General features: G+C 42.5%; 1 protein-coding gene and 2 long non-coding RNA genes across 5 annotated transcripts; 1 reads left to right on the top strand and 2 right to left on the bottom strand.

The window, feature by feature from the left end:
* Window positions 1-131: 131 nt before the first annotated feature.
* LOC127131787 (pentatricopeptide repeat-containing protein At2g33680) lies at window positions 132-899 on the top strand. The gene has a single exon (XM_051060692.1). It carries the CDS (start codon window positions 132-134, stop codon window positions 897-899), a length of 768 nt encoding a protein of 255 aa, XP_050916649.1.
* Window positions 900-1,287: 388 nt separating this feature from the next.
* On the bottom strand, window positions 1,288-15,836 carry LOC127129493 (uncharacterized). Of its 3 annotated transcripts, none has more exons than XR_007806351.1 (7): window positions 15,705-15,836; window positions 15,570-15,628; window positions 15,178-15,420; window positions 14,814-15,014; window positions 14,662-14,691; window positions 14,403-14,539; window positions 1,288-1,344 (listed from the first exon to the last, which is right to left on the bottom strand). It is a non-coding gene; the product is annotated as an uncharacterized LOC127129493 (long non-coding RNA). The 3 variants fall into 3 exon arrangements; XR_007806352.1 differs by lacking the exon at window positions 14,403-14,539 and adding an exon at window positions 1,436-1,572 and having other exon boundaries at window positions 1,302-1,344; XR_007806350.1 differs by lacking the exon at window positions 1,288-1,344 and adding an exon at window positions 14,107-14,311.
* On the bottom strand, window positions 1,784-2,858 carry LOC127129494 (uncharacterized). The gene is made up of 4 exons (XR_007806353.1): window positions 2,738-2,858; window positions 2,603-2,661; window positions 2,211-2,453; window positions 1,784-2,047 (listed from the first exon to the last, which is right to left on the bottom strand). It is a non-coding gene; the product is annotated as an uncharacterized LOC127129494 (long non-coding RNA).
* Window positions 15,837-16,043: the final 207 nt, after the last annotated feature.

Genomic DNA, 16,043 nt, shown 5'->3' with positions numbered 1-16,043 from the left:
CCCTTCATTCCCTATCTCATTCTTCACACAATGTTTCTCTTTCTCTTCCTACCAACCTCATCATCCATGTAGCTCCACAAGCAGACTCAGAGCTTCTATGTCAATTCCTGATCAAACTCATTTCGAAGACCATGACGCTGTTCGTTTGTTTTGTTCCAACGCCCTCAAAATCTCAGCCAAAAAGGGGTTATCTTCCTGAAGGAAAACAATTACATGCTCATTTAATAAAGTTTGGATTTTGTCATGTTCTTTCCTTGCAAAATCAGATTTTGAGTGTTTACCTTAAATGTAAAGAAACTGAAGATGCAGAGAAGCTGTTTGATGGATTGCCTGTGAGAAATGTTGTGTCGTGGAATATTATGATTCGCGGTATTATTGGATCATGCGATAATGAAAATGAATTGGATCGTAAGCAGCTGTGTTTTTCTTATTTTAAAAGGATGCTGTTGGAAATGGTGGTTCCTGATTATATAACTTTAAATGGTTTGATTTGTTCTTGTGCTCGGTTTTGTGATGCTGAGATGGGAATTCAGTTGCACTGTTTTACAGTGAAAGTTGGATTTGATTTGGATCGTTTTGTCGGTTGTGCTCTTGTTGATTTATATGCGAAATATGGTTTTGTTGAAAATGCTATGAGGGTGTTTGTGTTGCTCCTTTTAGAGATTTGGTTATGTGGAAATTATGGTGATGGCAATGAAGTTATGAGGCTTCTCAGAGAGATGCTTCGGGAAGGGTTTCTTCCCGATGAATTGACTATTTCCAGCGTCATTAGTTCATGTGGCTACGCTTCTGCCATTACCGAAACACTTCAAGCACATGCTTTTGCGGTTAAGTTATCGTGTCATGTTTTTTTTATCTGTTGCCAATTCTTTGATCAGTGCTTATTCCAAATGTGGTAGCATTGCTAGTGCATTTAAATGCTTTGAATTAACTTCACAACCTGATCTAGTTGCTTGGACTTCATTGATATGTGCATATTCATTCCACGGACTAGCCAAAGAAGCTACAGGTGATGTTTACATGTGGGACGGGAAGAAAGGTAAGGATAAGCCGTTTGTTGCGACTCAGATGCCGGGTGTAAAGGAGGCTACTTCAGTTTCAGTTGGTGAAACACATTTATTAATTGTGGCTTCCCTGTATCATCCTATCTACCCTATCAACATGATTGATAATTCTCAGAAGCTCAAGTCGAGTGACATAAATAACATGGAGGAGTTCAACGAAGACATTTTATTTGAGGATACCAATTCCTATAATACAATATATACAGTTCAAAATGATAATCATAGACAGAGATCTACATCCAGCTTAAAAAGTCTTTGTGAAAAAAGCAGCAGCAACAGCCTGCAAAACCAGTTGAAACAAACCATGGACAGTTAGAGTAACTGAGATTCACCAACATTAAATGGAATACTCTGTCTTGAGAAAACCTCACCAGGTTTTGGTGGTTCACTTGGAGAATAAGCCTGACATCTAGCATCATCAAGACTGTACATGATTTTTAATGCAACTGCAGCTAAACATTCACCAAGTTAGCTTGCAACAAACCAGGGAATTTCCAAAATCTCGGACCTGCTACATCACCAAGTCATAACCAACAAGAAACTCCATCAATGAACAAGCCATGAAATGTTGTTGACATATCATGAAACAACCTAACCTACATCATGAGCAGCTAACCATCCTACACTGACCTGCATTGTCACCCTGCCAGAAGTTGGATCCTGCAGTTAAAGAGGCCATTTCAGTTCGGATCATGATCAATCAACACTTCACCCCTTGCAAAAAGCCATGTATTTGCTCCAAACAGAGAGAAAAGACCACAAATATTGCAACATTCACATACCTGCTGTTAACAGTACCCATTCTGCAGCAAACTATCCTGCACTTCCATTCATCCACACACCAGTCAGTAGCGGCAAGGGTGCAGGGGTATTGGCATCACATCCAAATAACAGCATCAGGTCCCTAACATTTATGGTCCAATCAATCATTTGGCATAACCACCTCTTTGTGACCTAGGGCCAGGATGAACTTGCAGATGGCCCTGGAATAGACATTGGTTCAAAGCAAAATCAAACATAAATTGAACCATAAAACATGAATAGCAACATGCTTCAAAACCACCAGTCTGCACAACCATCCAAACATTGATCAAGAAACACATGCTAGCATGATTCAGAACAACATAAGGTGCAAGGTATACTAACCTACTTCATCAGAACCATGATCCAACTATGCAAAATCGAGCATACCATCTGCAACAACTACAACCAAGCCTGCAAAACCAGTTGGCAGCATAGTTGGTACTTATCCAAGCCAGGAGGAAACTTGCTTGCAGCAGTCCATCAACTGAATTAGCATGCACAACTGAGTCCAACTTGTGTAAATCCTGTAGAAAAGCCAGCCCACGACCAAAGCTAGTCAACTGTTGAAGCAAGTAAGACTTTGATCTGCAAAAGCAACAAACCCAAGGTCAAGGTCACCAAGAATTCTCCTACAGCAAGGGGTTAATGAGCCATGACAAGCCAAAACAATGATGAACTTATGCAGACATGAAACAAGGCACATGGCTTAAACCAGGTATGAATCATGATCATACCACAACCAAGTTAAGGTCTGGTTCCCACTCGTACCCGAGCCAATGAACCCTGAGCCATACTGCACACATGATGTTGAACACAAGTCAGAAATACAATGCAAATCTAAGGCATGAACTGAATCACAAGATGCATACCAGAATAATACCATGTTGTGCAAGTCTCCAGTGCATGGATTTCAATAGGATCCAAAAACTCCAATTCCTCAAAGGCCAAGCAAGCAATCTGCACAGAAGAGTGATGGGATTGTAAGTGGATTGAAACAACGCAGTTCATTTTTTCACTGTAGTAAATAAGCTTCTTACCAACAGTAAAAATTCTTGGAGATGGAAAGGATTGAAGGAGGGACCACCTGCTGAAAGAAGACAAAAATTCCTCAGGCAACTCTGTACTATGAGACTACGAATTCACTCCTATGGTCCCGGTTATTCACACATATAAGAGCACACAAACCCTAATTTTGGAGGAGGACACTGTTCATAAAAGGAGGAAGGATTGAGCGGCGGAGAAGACAACAAAATCAGCCGAAAAACCCTAGGAGTCATTGGAGAGGCGGAAGAGAAAGAAAACTGTTCAACAAAAAAAGCCCAAGAAAATCTGGATTCCACTCAGAAGAGAAACGATATCATAACTTAGAAGGATTCAGGAAGAACATTTCCTACGCTTTCGTCGGTCGATCCAGCTGCAACTGGTTAGTTCCATTTTCGATCCATCTCTCATCTTTAATGTAGCTTCATGATTGTCTTCCCTGCGTGTTTTTGTTGTGCTTTGTTGTTGAATTTTTGCTGTTGTTCAAAAATGGAATTTGATTTTTGAGAAAGAAGGTGGATTTTGTTTCAGAAACGGGAATGATATTTGTGGCTCTTGATGCTTCCCTTTTGTTTATTTGCAAACTGATACGTTGTTTTTGTTCTAAACGACAGAAGGTATTTGGATCGATACCTGTGAGACCCACAGAATCCAATGCCTAGCCTTTTTTTTGTTTTGTGTATCATCAGTCATTATTAGCTTTGTCTTTTTCATCTGGACCAAGACAGCTATGCGGCTAGGTCACGCTGCCCTTTGGCTTTCCATCATTTCTTTTGTGTTGGACCGGTTATCCAAGTCTGGAATCCAATGGCCCATTTCATTTCTTTTAGTTAGTTTTTATTATTATTGTTTATTGTTTTTGTCTATATGTTCTAGTCGCTGTTAAGATAATAGCTAACCACCTGTGGCCGGGTGGATGGGAAGGAATCCCATTTCCCCTTATGTAGTGGGTTCGATACCCACATATAACATTTCCTTTCTTTAGGCATTCATTTTTTCCATGTTTATGTTGTATTATAATTTTACTAAGTATTCATTTTTTCCATGTTTATGTTGTATTATAATTCTACTAAGCATTCATTTTTTCCATGTTTATGTTGTATTATAATTTTATTATACTCGTAGTTTCATTTGTTAATAATGCAAACTTTGTTTTCTTTTAAGTTCATCATGCATGCAAAACCATTTTTAAAACTATAAAAAATCATACTTTTCTCGATTTAATATCGAGCCCATTTTTACACCCTTGTAAGTCGATTGCTTTTTAAGCATCGCCGTCGACCTCACATAGCTTACTCTTGGGCTTCCTTACAATGAGACATGTCCCTTGCACTTACACTCATACATTGTTTAATGCTTCATTATTTCATTCTTCGATCATTTGATTCGATTATATACTTGTTTATATCTTAATTGTTTGATTAACTGTGGCCTACTTGTATGGTGTATGAGGCATATATTTATATTGCTTGATTACCATGTCAACCCCCATTCATAACAAATGTATCCCTCTCCCATGAAATGTATAATATTTATTCTTTCAATTCTTTATTCATCTGTTAATATAAGAAATAAAATGAACACCCGATCATCATTTCAAAACAAGACCAAAACCTCGATCCAACGTCGAGTAATCATTTTTTCAAAACCTAACAGAACCAGCACGTATTCATCCACCCTTTTGTAAGTCGATTGCTTTATGCATCGCCATCAACCTTGTAAGTCGATTGCTTCATGCATCGCCATCTACCCTTTATCCCCAACGCTTCTCCTTGCTCCATTCGTCGATTCTTGTTCCGATTAGGTAGCACCCATTAGATAGAACCCTTTGTATGATAGCATAGGTAGGTTTCCCATATTCCTTTGCATGCTAACATTAGGTAGATATTCCCATCTGTAAATCCTAAACACTTAAGCACACATTGCATGACAACTCTAGAGAAGAGCTTCCCCATTTCTTCTAGACCTTTCCGAGCGTCTCCGATCTTGTGGCATGTAGTCCGTTCTATTGCAAAGAGGTAACTGCCTAAGACTCGATTCAGCGAGCTGCGACACCTACTGCTAGGACGTGAACACATTGCCCACTCTCCTTTGACACAACTGGTGTCTTCCTTTGTAAGTCCATGTTCAGATGGCAACCCCTATGTAGGGGAACTACATCGCCCTGATCCTTGTTCCAGACGAGGTATGTAGGCAGGTGGTCGTGCGAGACCACTCCGGGCACCTTTCTTTTCCTTTTGTGTGTGTTTTGGTTCGGATGCCGATGTAAGTCCAGTGATTGGCGTTCGGGCTCCACGTTTGCCTTTTTGTGTGTTTTGGTTCGGATGCTGATGTAAGTCCAGTGATTGGCATTCAGGCTCCATGTTTGCCTGCTTGTGTGTTTGTTTGTTTGGCGTGCGTGTAGCCGAACTACGGCAACTCTGATTCTCATGTTCAGATGAGATACGTAGGCACAAGATGCGATGTCTTGCCGAGTTTGACTAACAACTAACAACTAATCCTTGTTTTCTTTCGCCCTCGTTGCGATCGAGATTTTCCTTTTCTCTTGCCCTAGTTGCAATCGAGACCCTTAATCCCGTAGTTAGTTTGAACTACGTTTTTGCTCTGATTCTCATTCCCGATGAGATACGTAGGCATAAGACACGATGTTTTATCGAGCACACTTATCCTTAACCCCTAGGTAGCCGAGCTACGGAGACTCTGATTCTCATATTCAGATGAGATACGTATGCAGTGGATGCGACATCCGTGCGAGTCATTTTCTTTGACCCTTTCTTTTAGTAAATAGTACATTAGATAAACATACACCCTTTAGACAAGAAACAACAAGAGTGGATCCCGTAGAGTACTACGGATGCGTAGGGGTGCTAATACCTTCCCTTCGCATAATCGACTCCCGAACCCAAGATTTGGTTGCGAGACCTTGTCTTTTCCTTTCCTTTCTCCAGGTTTACTTCGAGCGTTTCCTTTCCCTCCTTTGGGATAAATAACGCACGGTGGCGACTCTTCTGTCATTTCTTTCTCGCCGGTTGTTTTTTTCGCAGACCGTATTTTTCGGGTTGCGACAGCTGGCGACTCTGCTGGGGATCTCTAGTTTCCCTAAGCGAGTCCCTCCTAGCTTTTGTAGGTTTCTTGTTTGTTGGGTGTTTATTCTTTTGTACAGTTATTTATTTTCCGCATTTACCTGCTTTATCTTATTGCATTCATGTACATATGTTTGTTGTATCTGTGGGTTCCGTGGGTTGTTTGTTTGTTGAGGGGGGATGTTCTATGAGAGATAAGCCCACTACCCAGGCTTGAGCATACACATAAGTGTTAGAGTGGATAGTCATGAGGCTTGCGTGGCATGTTGCTACGTTAAGTCGTTCATGAGACCCACATTCCAGACGAGGTTTCTTTTGGATATATTCTGTCCTATGGGTGTTCCATAACGACAGATATTCCTCTAGAAATCGTCGACTCTGGTGACCATCTCCCGAGAACTCAGTCGAGGCCTCTCCTCCGAGACGTGATTATGTTAGCTCTGGTGGGCGCATTCTCGCTGCTCAATCCGAGGACCCCGAGACTGGGAACTTGCTTTAGGATGTCCTGTTGAGGGGAGTCAGCAGAGGTCTTTTATCCCGTAATAATGCCAAACCTTCAGTGGTAAACGTATTATTCTCGACTGAAGGGCTGAAGCTGACAAACTTCTGTTCTTAGAACCTACCTGTGAGGGGAGGGTTTGATCTCTACAGATACGGTTTCTGCCAGTGGTGCTGTGATGGTGACTTTGGTTCAGCCAAATTTATGGACGTTTATTTCTGGGACGCCGGAGTTCTGTCCGTGGTTTATCAGCGGGTTCCGTTTATTTCGGATCCCTGGGCTGAATCAGTGGGTGCTCACTCAGATGGTGACTCAGTTCTCCAGACATGGGTTCAGATGCCAGTTGATCAGATTGACTTTGGGTTTCAGATGGTTGTGATCAGAGTTCAAGCCGAAGCTCCGGATCCTGTGTGCCGAGATGCACAGCCTGCCAGTCTTGGCTCCATCATTTGCATCATAGCATGTTTATTTTCCAAAAAAATAATAATGCATAAAAAAAGTTAACTCGCATGTGCATATCCTTTTCAGGATCATTCATGATAAAATAGCATTCGCATCATATGCATATCATGCACATATCATCCTTGCATTGCAGACATGCTTGGGAGAGACTTCTCACTCTGGGTTTTGACTGAGACGGGATTGTTGATCATCGTCCGCACCGCAACCAGATTGAATCATCAGAGGAGTATGGATCAAGTCCAAGCTGAGTTGGCTGAGATGAGGGCAGAACATGGCCCAGTTCATGACCATGATGCAAGGAGTTGTTCAGGGGCAAGAGGAGCTGCGTGCCTTAGCCCAGAGACAGGAAGTTGTGATTCTGCCGCCCAGTCGTGCTTCACCAGAGAGGGTCCCTGTCAATTATCAAATTACTGCTGTCACTATTCCCGTCAACAACTATGCCGTGGGTGAAGATTTGAGGGGTATTATAATCAGTGGACAACCCCTTGCTACAGAGACTGTTAATGTCAGAGCAACCCTTGCTCCGGTTCGCCATCCTGGCTCTTCAAATCCTTCAAGTTCTAAAAAGCCATCCTCTGGGGCACCCAGAAGGGGAGAGGGTGAAACAAACGTTGTGCACCGTCGGAGGAGCGTGAACAAAGGACAGCATCGGCAAGTTGCTGCTGTGACTATTCCAGCCACTCAAATTCAACAACAACAGAGAAGACCAACTCAGCAATATCAGCATCAACAACATCGTCCTCAGCAGTAGGCTTACCGGCCTCCCAATGGTAATCAAGCCAGTACGAGTAATGAGAGGAAGAAGATCATTTTTGATCCGATCCCTATGTCCTATGCAGAGCTGTATCCCTCTTTGATAGAGTGGAACTTGATTACTCCCAGAGACCCGCCGGCTATACCCGTCAACCCTCGGTGGTGGTATAGGCCTGAACAGCATTGTGTGTATCATTCGGGTGCTCCTGGTCATGATGTGGATAGTTGTTTCCAGCTAAAGATGAAGGTTCAAGACCTTGTGAGGTCAGGGATTCCGAGCTTTGAAGACTTAGGTCCCCGTGTTAATCAAGCTTGAAGACGGCAAGTCCCGGGTTGGTGATGGTTATTCTTCTGAGGTCTTCAACGAAGAGGTTTGTTCAAAAGCAGAAGTTGTTGATGCAAAGGATACTGACAGTTGTTATCCCTGGTGGGATCTATCACAAATGGGTCACTGTGGGTGTTCCTACAGTTGTTCAGAAGTCAGAGTAATAATCACTTTGTTTAAAAACCCTTCTCCCATGCCAAAAGGAGAAGTGATGACATTGTTGGCAACATTTTGTGCAATGATATTTTCATTCAAATAAATGCATGTTAAACATTTGTTTTTTCCAATTGTTTTCCTTTTTCACTTTTTACATGAAATTGGTGATCACCAAAAAACCCTAAAAACAGGAATAAAAACAATCTTTTCATCTGCATAACGATTGTCTTGTTTGATTTCCAAAAAGCTTTTCATATCAAAATCATTATGCAGGTTGTTTCTTAAACCCATTGAACACAATGATCTGACGTCATCTCCCAATTGTGAATTCCCTATATTCGAAGCGGAAGAAGATGATGTTGAAGGGATTCCTGACGAGATTTCCCGACTTCTTGAGCAAGAAAAGAAGATCACTCAGCTGTATCTCGAGAATCAGCAGAACAGCCAACTAGGGCATAAAAGAAAAAGAAAAAAGAAAATACAAAGAAAGAAGAGGGCGCAAAATCAAAAGAAATCAGAATCAAAAGAAAGAAAGAAAGAAACAAAAGAAAAATAGCACCCTCAAAGTCCCAAGTTGACTGATGCTGAATTCGATCGAAAAGAAGAGATTAACTGCCATGTGTCATGGTCAGTTATATCAGCGGAGAGTGACGAAAGCACGCTATAAGAAGGTCAAGCCTCGTGTGTTCCGAGGGACCCTGTGCTCAAGAAAGTCTTGTCTTTCGTACCCGATTCCAGGGGCAAGTGAACCCTAAGCTATGAACGCCCATAGGTTGTCAAGAGAGTCTTTTCAGGCGGTGCTCTGAGACTTACAACAATGGATGAAGAAGTTCACTCGTCCTGTGAATTCCCGATGCAGTCAAGAAATACTTCGCAAAAAAAAAAAAAACAAAAAAAAAAGAACAAAAAGCTCGCTAAGTCGAACACCCCAAAGGGCAACTTAGGCAAAAAGGAGCGTCTCGGTGGATTGAAAACCCGAAAGGGCGATCCAGGCAAAAGTTAGAGACATTAAAAAAAAAAGGATTCGCATCCCGCTAGATTGAGCACCTCACACTGGGGCAATCTAGGCAAAAATTAGGGATTTGGCAAGTAACTGCATCTTGACAAGACTGTGTTCTATATCTGTCATCCGTCAGGAATCCTCGATGCGTCGTCGACTGAAGCTCTGAATACATCGAAATTCAGAATGGTAGAGTAAGGGTCATTATGTTCAATGTAGCCCTCTCCAATATATATCACCGATTTCAAACTTGTACAGATCTATGGAGTCTCGCCCTTTGCAGACTACCATTCCATCACATCAATTTGAGCTTTTATCCAATTATTTGCACTCTTATTTGTTTCAACTCAACAAACGTTTTGCATGTTTTAATTGATAAAGTATCATTGTTTTTCAAAATAAATAATTTTTTCAAAATTGTTCTCAAACTAAGTGAATATTCACAATGATGGAAGGATACTTAGGAGACCCACAGTGCTCTCCCAAGGGCGGTATGATTACCAACAGGTAAGACAATTGTTCGTATCTCGAGCATGACTGTATCTTTTCCCTGTAGAACCTCTCATGGTTTCTCCTCAGCGAGATTGCCCAGTGTAGTGTTGGTTGAAGTTGTTCATCTTCATGTCCCCGGCAGTGCAGTTTTTTTTCTTCCAAGTCCCTATTAGCACCTATAGTGGGGCATCCCCAGTAGAGTGCTGTTTGAGCCCTATTATGGGGCATCCCTAGCAAGTTTGCTGTTTGGACGCTTTTTGTGAGGCAGTCCTAGGCAGAACATTTATTGAAGACTTCAACTTTCCTCTCTCCAGCAGAGCAGTCTTCCTCCCTCCCCCAGCATGGGTGCTATTCTTGGAAGACTCGGTATTTCGCGGATTGACATCCAGTACTCCATCATGTCCTCGGATAGATCCCCAGCGGAGTTGTTGGCATGATGAGCTTTGCCAGTGCCTATCTATCCTCATCAGAGATCTGGTTGCTTCATGGTATCTCTGATCTCCAGCACGAGTGGTCATGGCGCGTCCGCCTGTATGCTGAACTCTGTTCTCCGGTTGTGACCGACGATCCCTCCGGAAGCCTCTGGTGGCCTTCCTCCCCTGCAGGACGGTGTTGCTCCCTGATATCCCAGTCTCCAGTGGATTTTCTCGGCTCTCTGGTGACTTTGGTTTTCCCTCCGGAAGAGTGGTACCGGATGGTTGATTCCCGGACCTGTGTGTTGAGCACGTCTGTTTGTCAGCATTCATCATACATTTTTTAGGTATCATGCATACATGCATAATCATAGCACTCAGATACTCATGATGCAGCTGTTGCCGTGTATCTGTTGATGGTTGTCTCCTGCTATTTGTTGATACAGATCTCTCCAGTAGATCCTCCTCTAGCAGAAGTGGGTGAGTCTGATCTCTCCATGTAGAGTCTACCCCTTAAGCAGAAAGTGTCTACCATTTCCTTATGCGCCCCCCACTGAGTTATATCCTCGTGGATGACGGTTGTTTCTGTTCCCTCCCTAACGGGATGAGTTTTCCCTATTGAGTTCTGTCCTCATTAGGATGAGTCCTGTTTTAGTCTGCCTTTTTGGATCGATCCTAAATTGGCTTCCTGTTGGTTGTCTCCCGTGCTTCCCTGGGGCATAAATGAATAGTCGTTCACTAATCGGCACTCATTCATCTTATCCTCAGCGGAATTTTTGGGCTTCTACCTACAAACCGGTAGTTGTAAGTCCTATCTTTGTGGTTTTCTACCTACTAACTGGTAGTTGTAAAATCCCACTTTCATCCCCTAGCAGAGGTAACCGTTGTGGTTCATTCTGATTGTTGGCGGATTTTTGCGGTCTTCTACCTACTTCCCGGTAGTTGTAAATCCTTTTTTCTCGCTCGGTCTCTCAGCGGAATTTGTGGGCCTCTACCTACAAACCGGTAGTTGTAAGTCCTATCGTCGTGGTCTTCTACCTACAAACCGGTAGTTGTAAGTCCTATCTTTGTGGTTTTCTACCTACTAGCTGGTAGTTGTAAAATCCCACTTTCATCCCCTTGGTGGAGTTAACCCTGTGTGCTCATCCTATCGATGACTGGTTACTTTTCAGTGGTTTTCTACCTACTAACTGGTAGTTGTAAAATCCCACTTTCATCCCCTAGCAGAGGTAACCGTTGTGGTTCATTCTGATTGTTGGCGGATTTTTGCGGTCTTCTACCTACTACCCGGTAGTTGTAAATCCTTTTTTCTCGCTCGGTCTCTCAGCGGAATTTGTGGGCCTCTACCTACAAACCGGTAGTTGTAAGTCCTATCGTCGTGGCTTCTACCTACAAACCGGTAGTTGTAAGTCCTATCTTTGTGGTTTTCTACCTACTAGCTGGTAGTTGTAAAATCCCATTTTCATCCCATTGGCAGAGTTAACCCTTTGTGCTCATCCTATCGATGACTGGTTACCTTTCTGTGGTTTTCTGCCTACAAACCGGTAGATGTAATCCCCTCTTTGCAGTTATCAGTATCCAGCTTGCGGTATTGATACTCTTCTCCCCTCTGGATACTTGCCCTGATCAAGCAGTATTGTCCCCAGTGGGTCTTCCCCTTTCTTTTGGGTATTTGCTCCGAGTTAGCAACTTTATCCTCTTTTGATTGGTCATCTTTTGCATGCCTGGTCCTGGTACCCTAATGCCTTTCTTTTCGGTCGATTATCCATTTAACAACCTACAACCCGGTTATGGATAATCTTCCATGCGAGTGTATTATCTATATTTTGACGGCTACAGATAATATATCTCATGCACTCTTTGGTCGATCTTTCGATTGTTACCCCCAGCTTAGGTCTTTGGCATGCGTGCCGGCTCACGTATCACTGTTTTGTTATCTTCGCCGATGATGATAGACATGAAGAGTTTTTCGGTATCCAGACCGAAGTGGCATTCAGGCCAGTTTTCCCGGTATCCAGACCGAAGTGGCATTCAGGCCAGTTTTCCCGGTATCCAGACCGAAGTGGCATTCAGGCCAGTTTTCCCGGTATCCAGACCGAAGTGGCATTCAGGCCAGTTTTCCCGATATCCAGACCGAAGTGGCGTCCAGGCCAGTTTTCCCGGTATCCAGACCGAAGTGGCATTCAGGCCAGTTCCCGGTATCCAGACCGAAGTGGCATTCTGGCCAGTTTCCGATTTCCAGATCGAAGAAGTTCTCAACAATCAGGACGAGGAACTTGTGGTGTTCAGACCAGTTCCCGGTATCCAGACCGAAGTGGTATTCAGGCCAGTTTTCCCGGTATCCAGACCGAAGTGGCATTCAGGCCAGTTTTCCCGGTATCCAGACCGAAGTGGCGTCCAGGCCAGTTCCCGGTATCCAGACCGAAGTGGCATTCAGGCCAGTTTTTTTTCGATATCCAGATCAAAGTGGTGTTCAGACCAGATTTCCGGTGATCAGACCAACATTGATACTCTCATACTCCGATGCTTAGTGTTCAGACTAATGTGCGGCGTTCGGGCCATGGGTATTCCTGTGTTACCATTTATTTTGGTATCCAGGTCAACTTTCTGTTTCGGTACTCAGGCCGATTTTCACCGTACCAGACGGATTCTTCTTTTGGGATTGCTTCTTTGCCGATGCTGACAGGCATGGTTAATTATTTCATAGGGATTCAGGATCAAAATCTGGGTCTTCTTAATATTTAACCATCTCCCATTATGATCATATGGAGAACGTCCTGCTTCATATTCTCTAGTTGGAGACGCTTAAATAGGGGCAACTGTCATACCCCGATTTTGGCCTTGAATTTTTCCCATCAATCGGTCATTTACATTTCCCTTCATTCCCTATCTCATTCTTCACACAATGTTTCTCTTTCTCTTCCTACCAACCTCATCATCCATGTAGCTCCACAAGCAGACTCAGAGCTTCTATGTCAATTCCTGATCAAACTCATTTCGAAGACCATGACGCTGTTCGTTTGTTTTGTTCCAACGCCCTCAAAATCTCAGCCAAAAAGGGGTTATCTTCCTGAAGGAAAACAATTACATGCTCATTTAATAAAGTTTGGATTTTGTCATGTTCTTTCCTTGCAAAATCAGATTTTGAGTGTTTACCTTAAATGTAAAGAAACTGAAGATGCAGAGAAGCTGTTTGATGGATTGCCTGTGAGAAATGTTGTGTCGTGGAATATTATGATTCGCGGTATTATTGGATCATGCGATAATGAAAATGAATTGGATCGTAAGCAGCTGTGTTTTTCTTATTTTAAAAGGATGCTGTTGGAAATGGTGGTTCCTGATTATATAACTTTAAATGGTTTGATTTGTTCTTGTGCTCGGTTTTGTGATGCTGAGATGGGAATTCAGTTGCACTGTTTTACAGTGAAAGTTGGATTTGATTTGGATCGTTTTGTCGGTTGTGCTCTTGTTGATTTATATGCGAAATGTGGTTTTGTTGAAAATGCTATGAGGGTGTTTGTGTTTCTCCTTTTAGAGATTTGGTTATGTGGAAATTATGGTGATGGCAATGAAGTTATGAGGCTTCTCAGAGAGATGCTTCGGGAAGGGTTTCTTCCCGATGAATTGACTATTTCCAGCGTCATTAGTTCATGTGGCTACGCTTCTGCCATTACCGAAACACTTCAAGCACATGCTTTTGCGGTTAAGTTATCGTGTCATGTTTTTTTTATCTGTTGCCAATTCTTTAATCAGTGCTTATTCCAAATGTGGTAGCATTGCTAGTGCATTTAAATGCTTTGAATTAACTTCACAGCCTGATCTAGTTGCTTGGACTTCATTGATATGTGCATATTCATTCCACGGACTAGCCAAAGAAGCTACAGGTGATGTTTACATGTGGGACGGGAAGAAAGGTAAGGATAAGCCGTTTGTTGCGACTCAGATGCCGGGTGTAAAGGAGGCTACTTCAGTTTCAGTTGGTGAAACACATTTATTAATTGTGGCTTCCCTGTATCATCCTATCTACCCTATCAACATGATTGATAATTCTCAGAAGCTCAAGTCGAGTGACATAAATAACATGGAGGAGTTCAACGAAGACATTTTATTTGAGGATACCAATTCCTATAATACAATATATACAGTTCAAAATGATAATCTTAGACAGAGATCTACATCCAGCTTAAAAAGTCTTTGTGAAAAAAGCAGCAGCAACAGCCTGCAAAACCAGTTGAAACAAACCATGGACAGTTAGAGTAACTGAGATTCACCAACATTAAATGGAATACTTTGTCTTGAGAAAACCTCACCAGGTTTTGGTGGTTCACTTGGAGAATAAGCCTGACATCTGGCATCATCAAGACTGTACATGATTTTTAATGCAACTGCAGCTAAACATTCACCAAGTTAGCTTGCCACAAACCAGGGAATTTCCAAAATCTCGGACCTGCTACATCACCAAGTCATAACCAACAAGAAACTCCATCAATGAACAAGCCATGAAATGTTGTTGACATATCATGAAACAACCTAACCTACATCATGAGCAGCTAACCATCCTACACTGACCTGCATTGTCACCCTGCCAGAAGTTGGATCCTGCAGTTAAAGAGGCCATTTCAGTTCGGATCATGATCAATCAACACTTCATCCCTTGCAAAAAGCCATGTATTTGCTCCAAACAGAGAGAAAAGACCACAAATATTGCAACATTCACATACCTGCTGTTAACAGTACCCATTCTGCAGCAAACTATCCTGCACTTCCATTCATCCACACACCAGTCAGTAGCGGCAAGGGTGCAGGGGTATTGGCATCACATCCAAATAACAGCATCAGGTCCCTAACATTTATGGTCCAATCAATCATTTGGCATAACCACCTCTTTGTGACCTAGGGCCAGGATGAACTTGCAGATGGCCCTGGAATAGACATTGGTTCAAAGCAAAATCAAACATAAATTGAACCATAAAACATGAATAGCAACATGCTTCAAAACCACCAGTCTGCACAACCATCCAAACATTGATCAAGAAACACATGCTAGCATGATTCAGAACAACATAAGGTGCAAGGTATACTAACCTACTTCATCAGAACCATGATCCAACTATGCAAAATCGAGCATACCATCTGCAACAACTACAACCAAGCCTGCAAAACCAGTTGGCAGCATAGTTGGTACTTATCCAAGCCAGGAGGAAACTTGCTTGCAGCAGTCCATCAACTGAATTAGCATGCACAACTGAGTCCAACTTGTGTAAATCCTGTAGAAAAGCCAGCCCACGACCAAAGCTAGTCAACTGTTGAAGCAAGTAAGACTTTGATCTGCAAAAGCAACAAACCCAAGGTCAAGGTCACCAAGAATTCTCCTACAGCAAGGGGTTAATGAGCCATGACAAGCCAAAACAATGATGAACTTATGCAGACATGAAACAAGGCACATGGCTTAAACCAGGTATGAATCATGATCATACCACAACCAAGTTAAGGTCTGGTTCCCACTCGTACCCGAGCCAATGAACCCTGAGCCATACTGCACACATGATGTTGAACACAAGTCAGAAATACAATGCAAATCTAATGCATGAACTGAATCACAAGATGCATACCAGAATAATACCATGTTGTGCAAGTCTCCAGTGCATGGATTTCAATAGGACCCAAAAACTCCAATTCCTCAAAGGCCAAGCAAGAAAACTGCACAGAAGAGTGATGGGATTGTAAGTGGATTGAAACAACGCAGTTCATTTTTTCACTGTAGTAAATAAGCTTCTTACCAACAGTAAAAATTCTTGGAGATGGAAAGGATTGAAGGAGGGACCACCTGCTGAAAGAAGACAAAAATTCCTCAGGCAACTCTGTACTATGAGACTACGAATTCACTCCTGTGGTCCCGGTTATTCACACATATAAGAGCACACAAACCCTAATTTTGGAGGAGGACATTG

The sequence above is a fragment of the Lathyrus oleraceus genome, chromosome 3, assembly GCF_024323335.1.
Source record: "Lathyrus oleraceus cultivar Zhongwan6 chromosome 3, CAAS_Psat_ZW6_1.0, whole genome shotgun sequence".
In the NCBI taxonomy this organism is placed as follows: Eukaryota; Viridiplantae; Streptophyta; class Magnoliopsida; order Fabales; family Fabaceae; genus Lathyrus; species Lathyrus oleraceus.
The sequence above is the reverse complement of the archived record's forward strand: the minus strand, read 5'-3'. Positions and strand labels throughout refer to the sequence as shown.

Coding starts and splice junctions, on each gene's coding strand:
- LOC127131787 (XM_051060692.1), top strand. CDS start 132: ATGACGCTGTTCGTTTGTTTTGTTCCAACGCCCTCAAAATCTCAGCCA.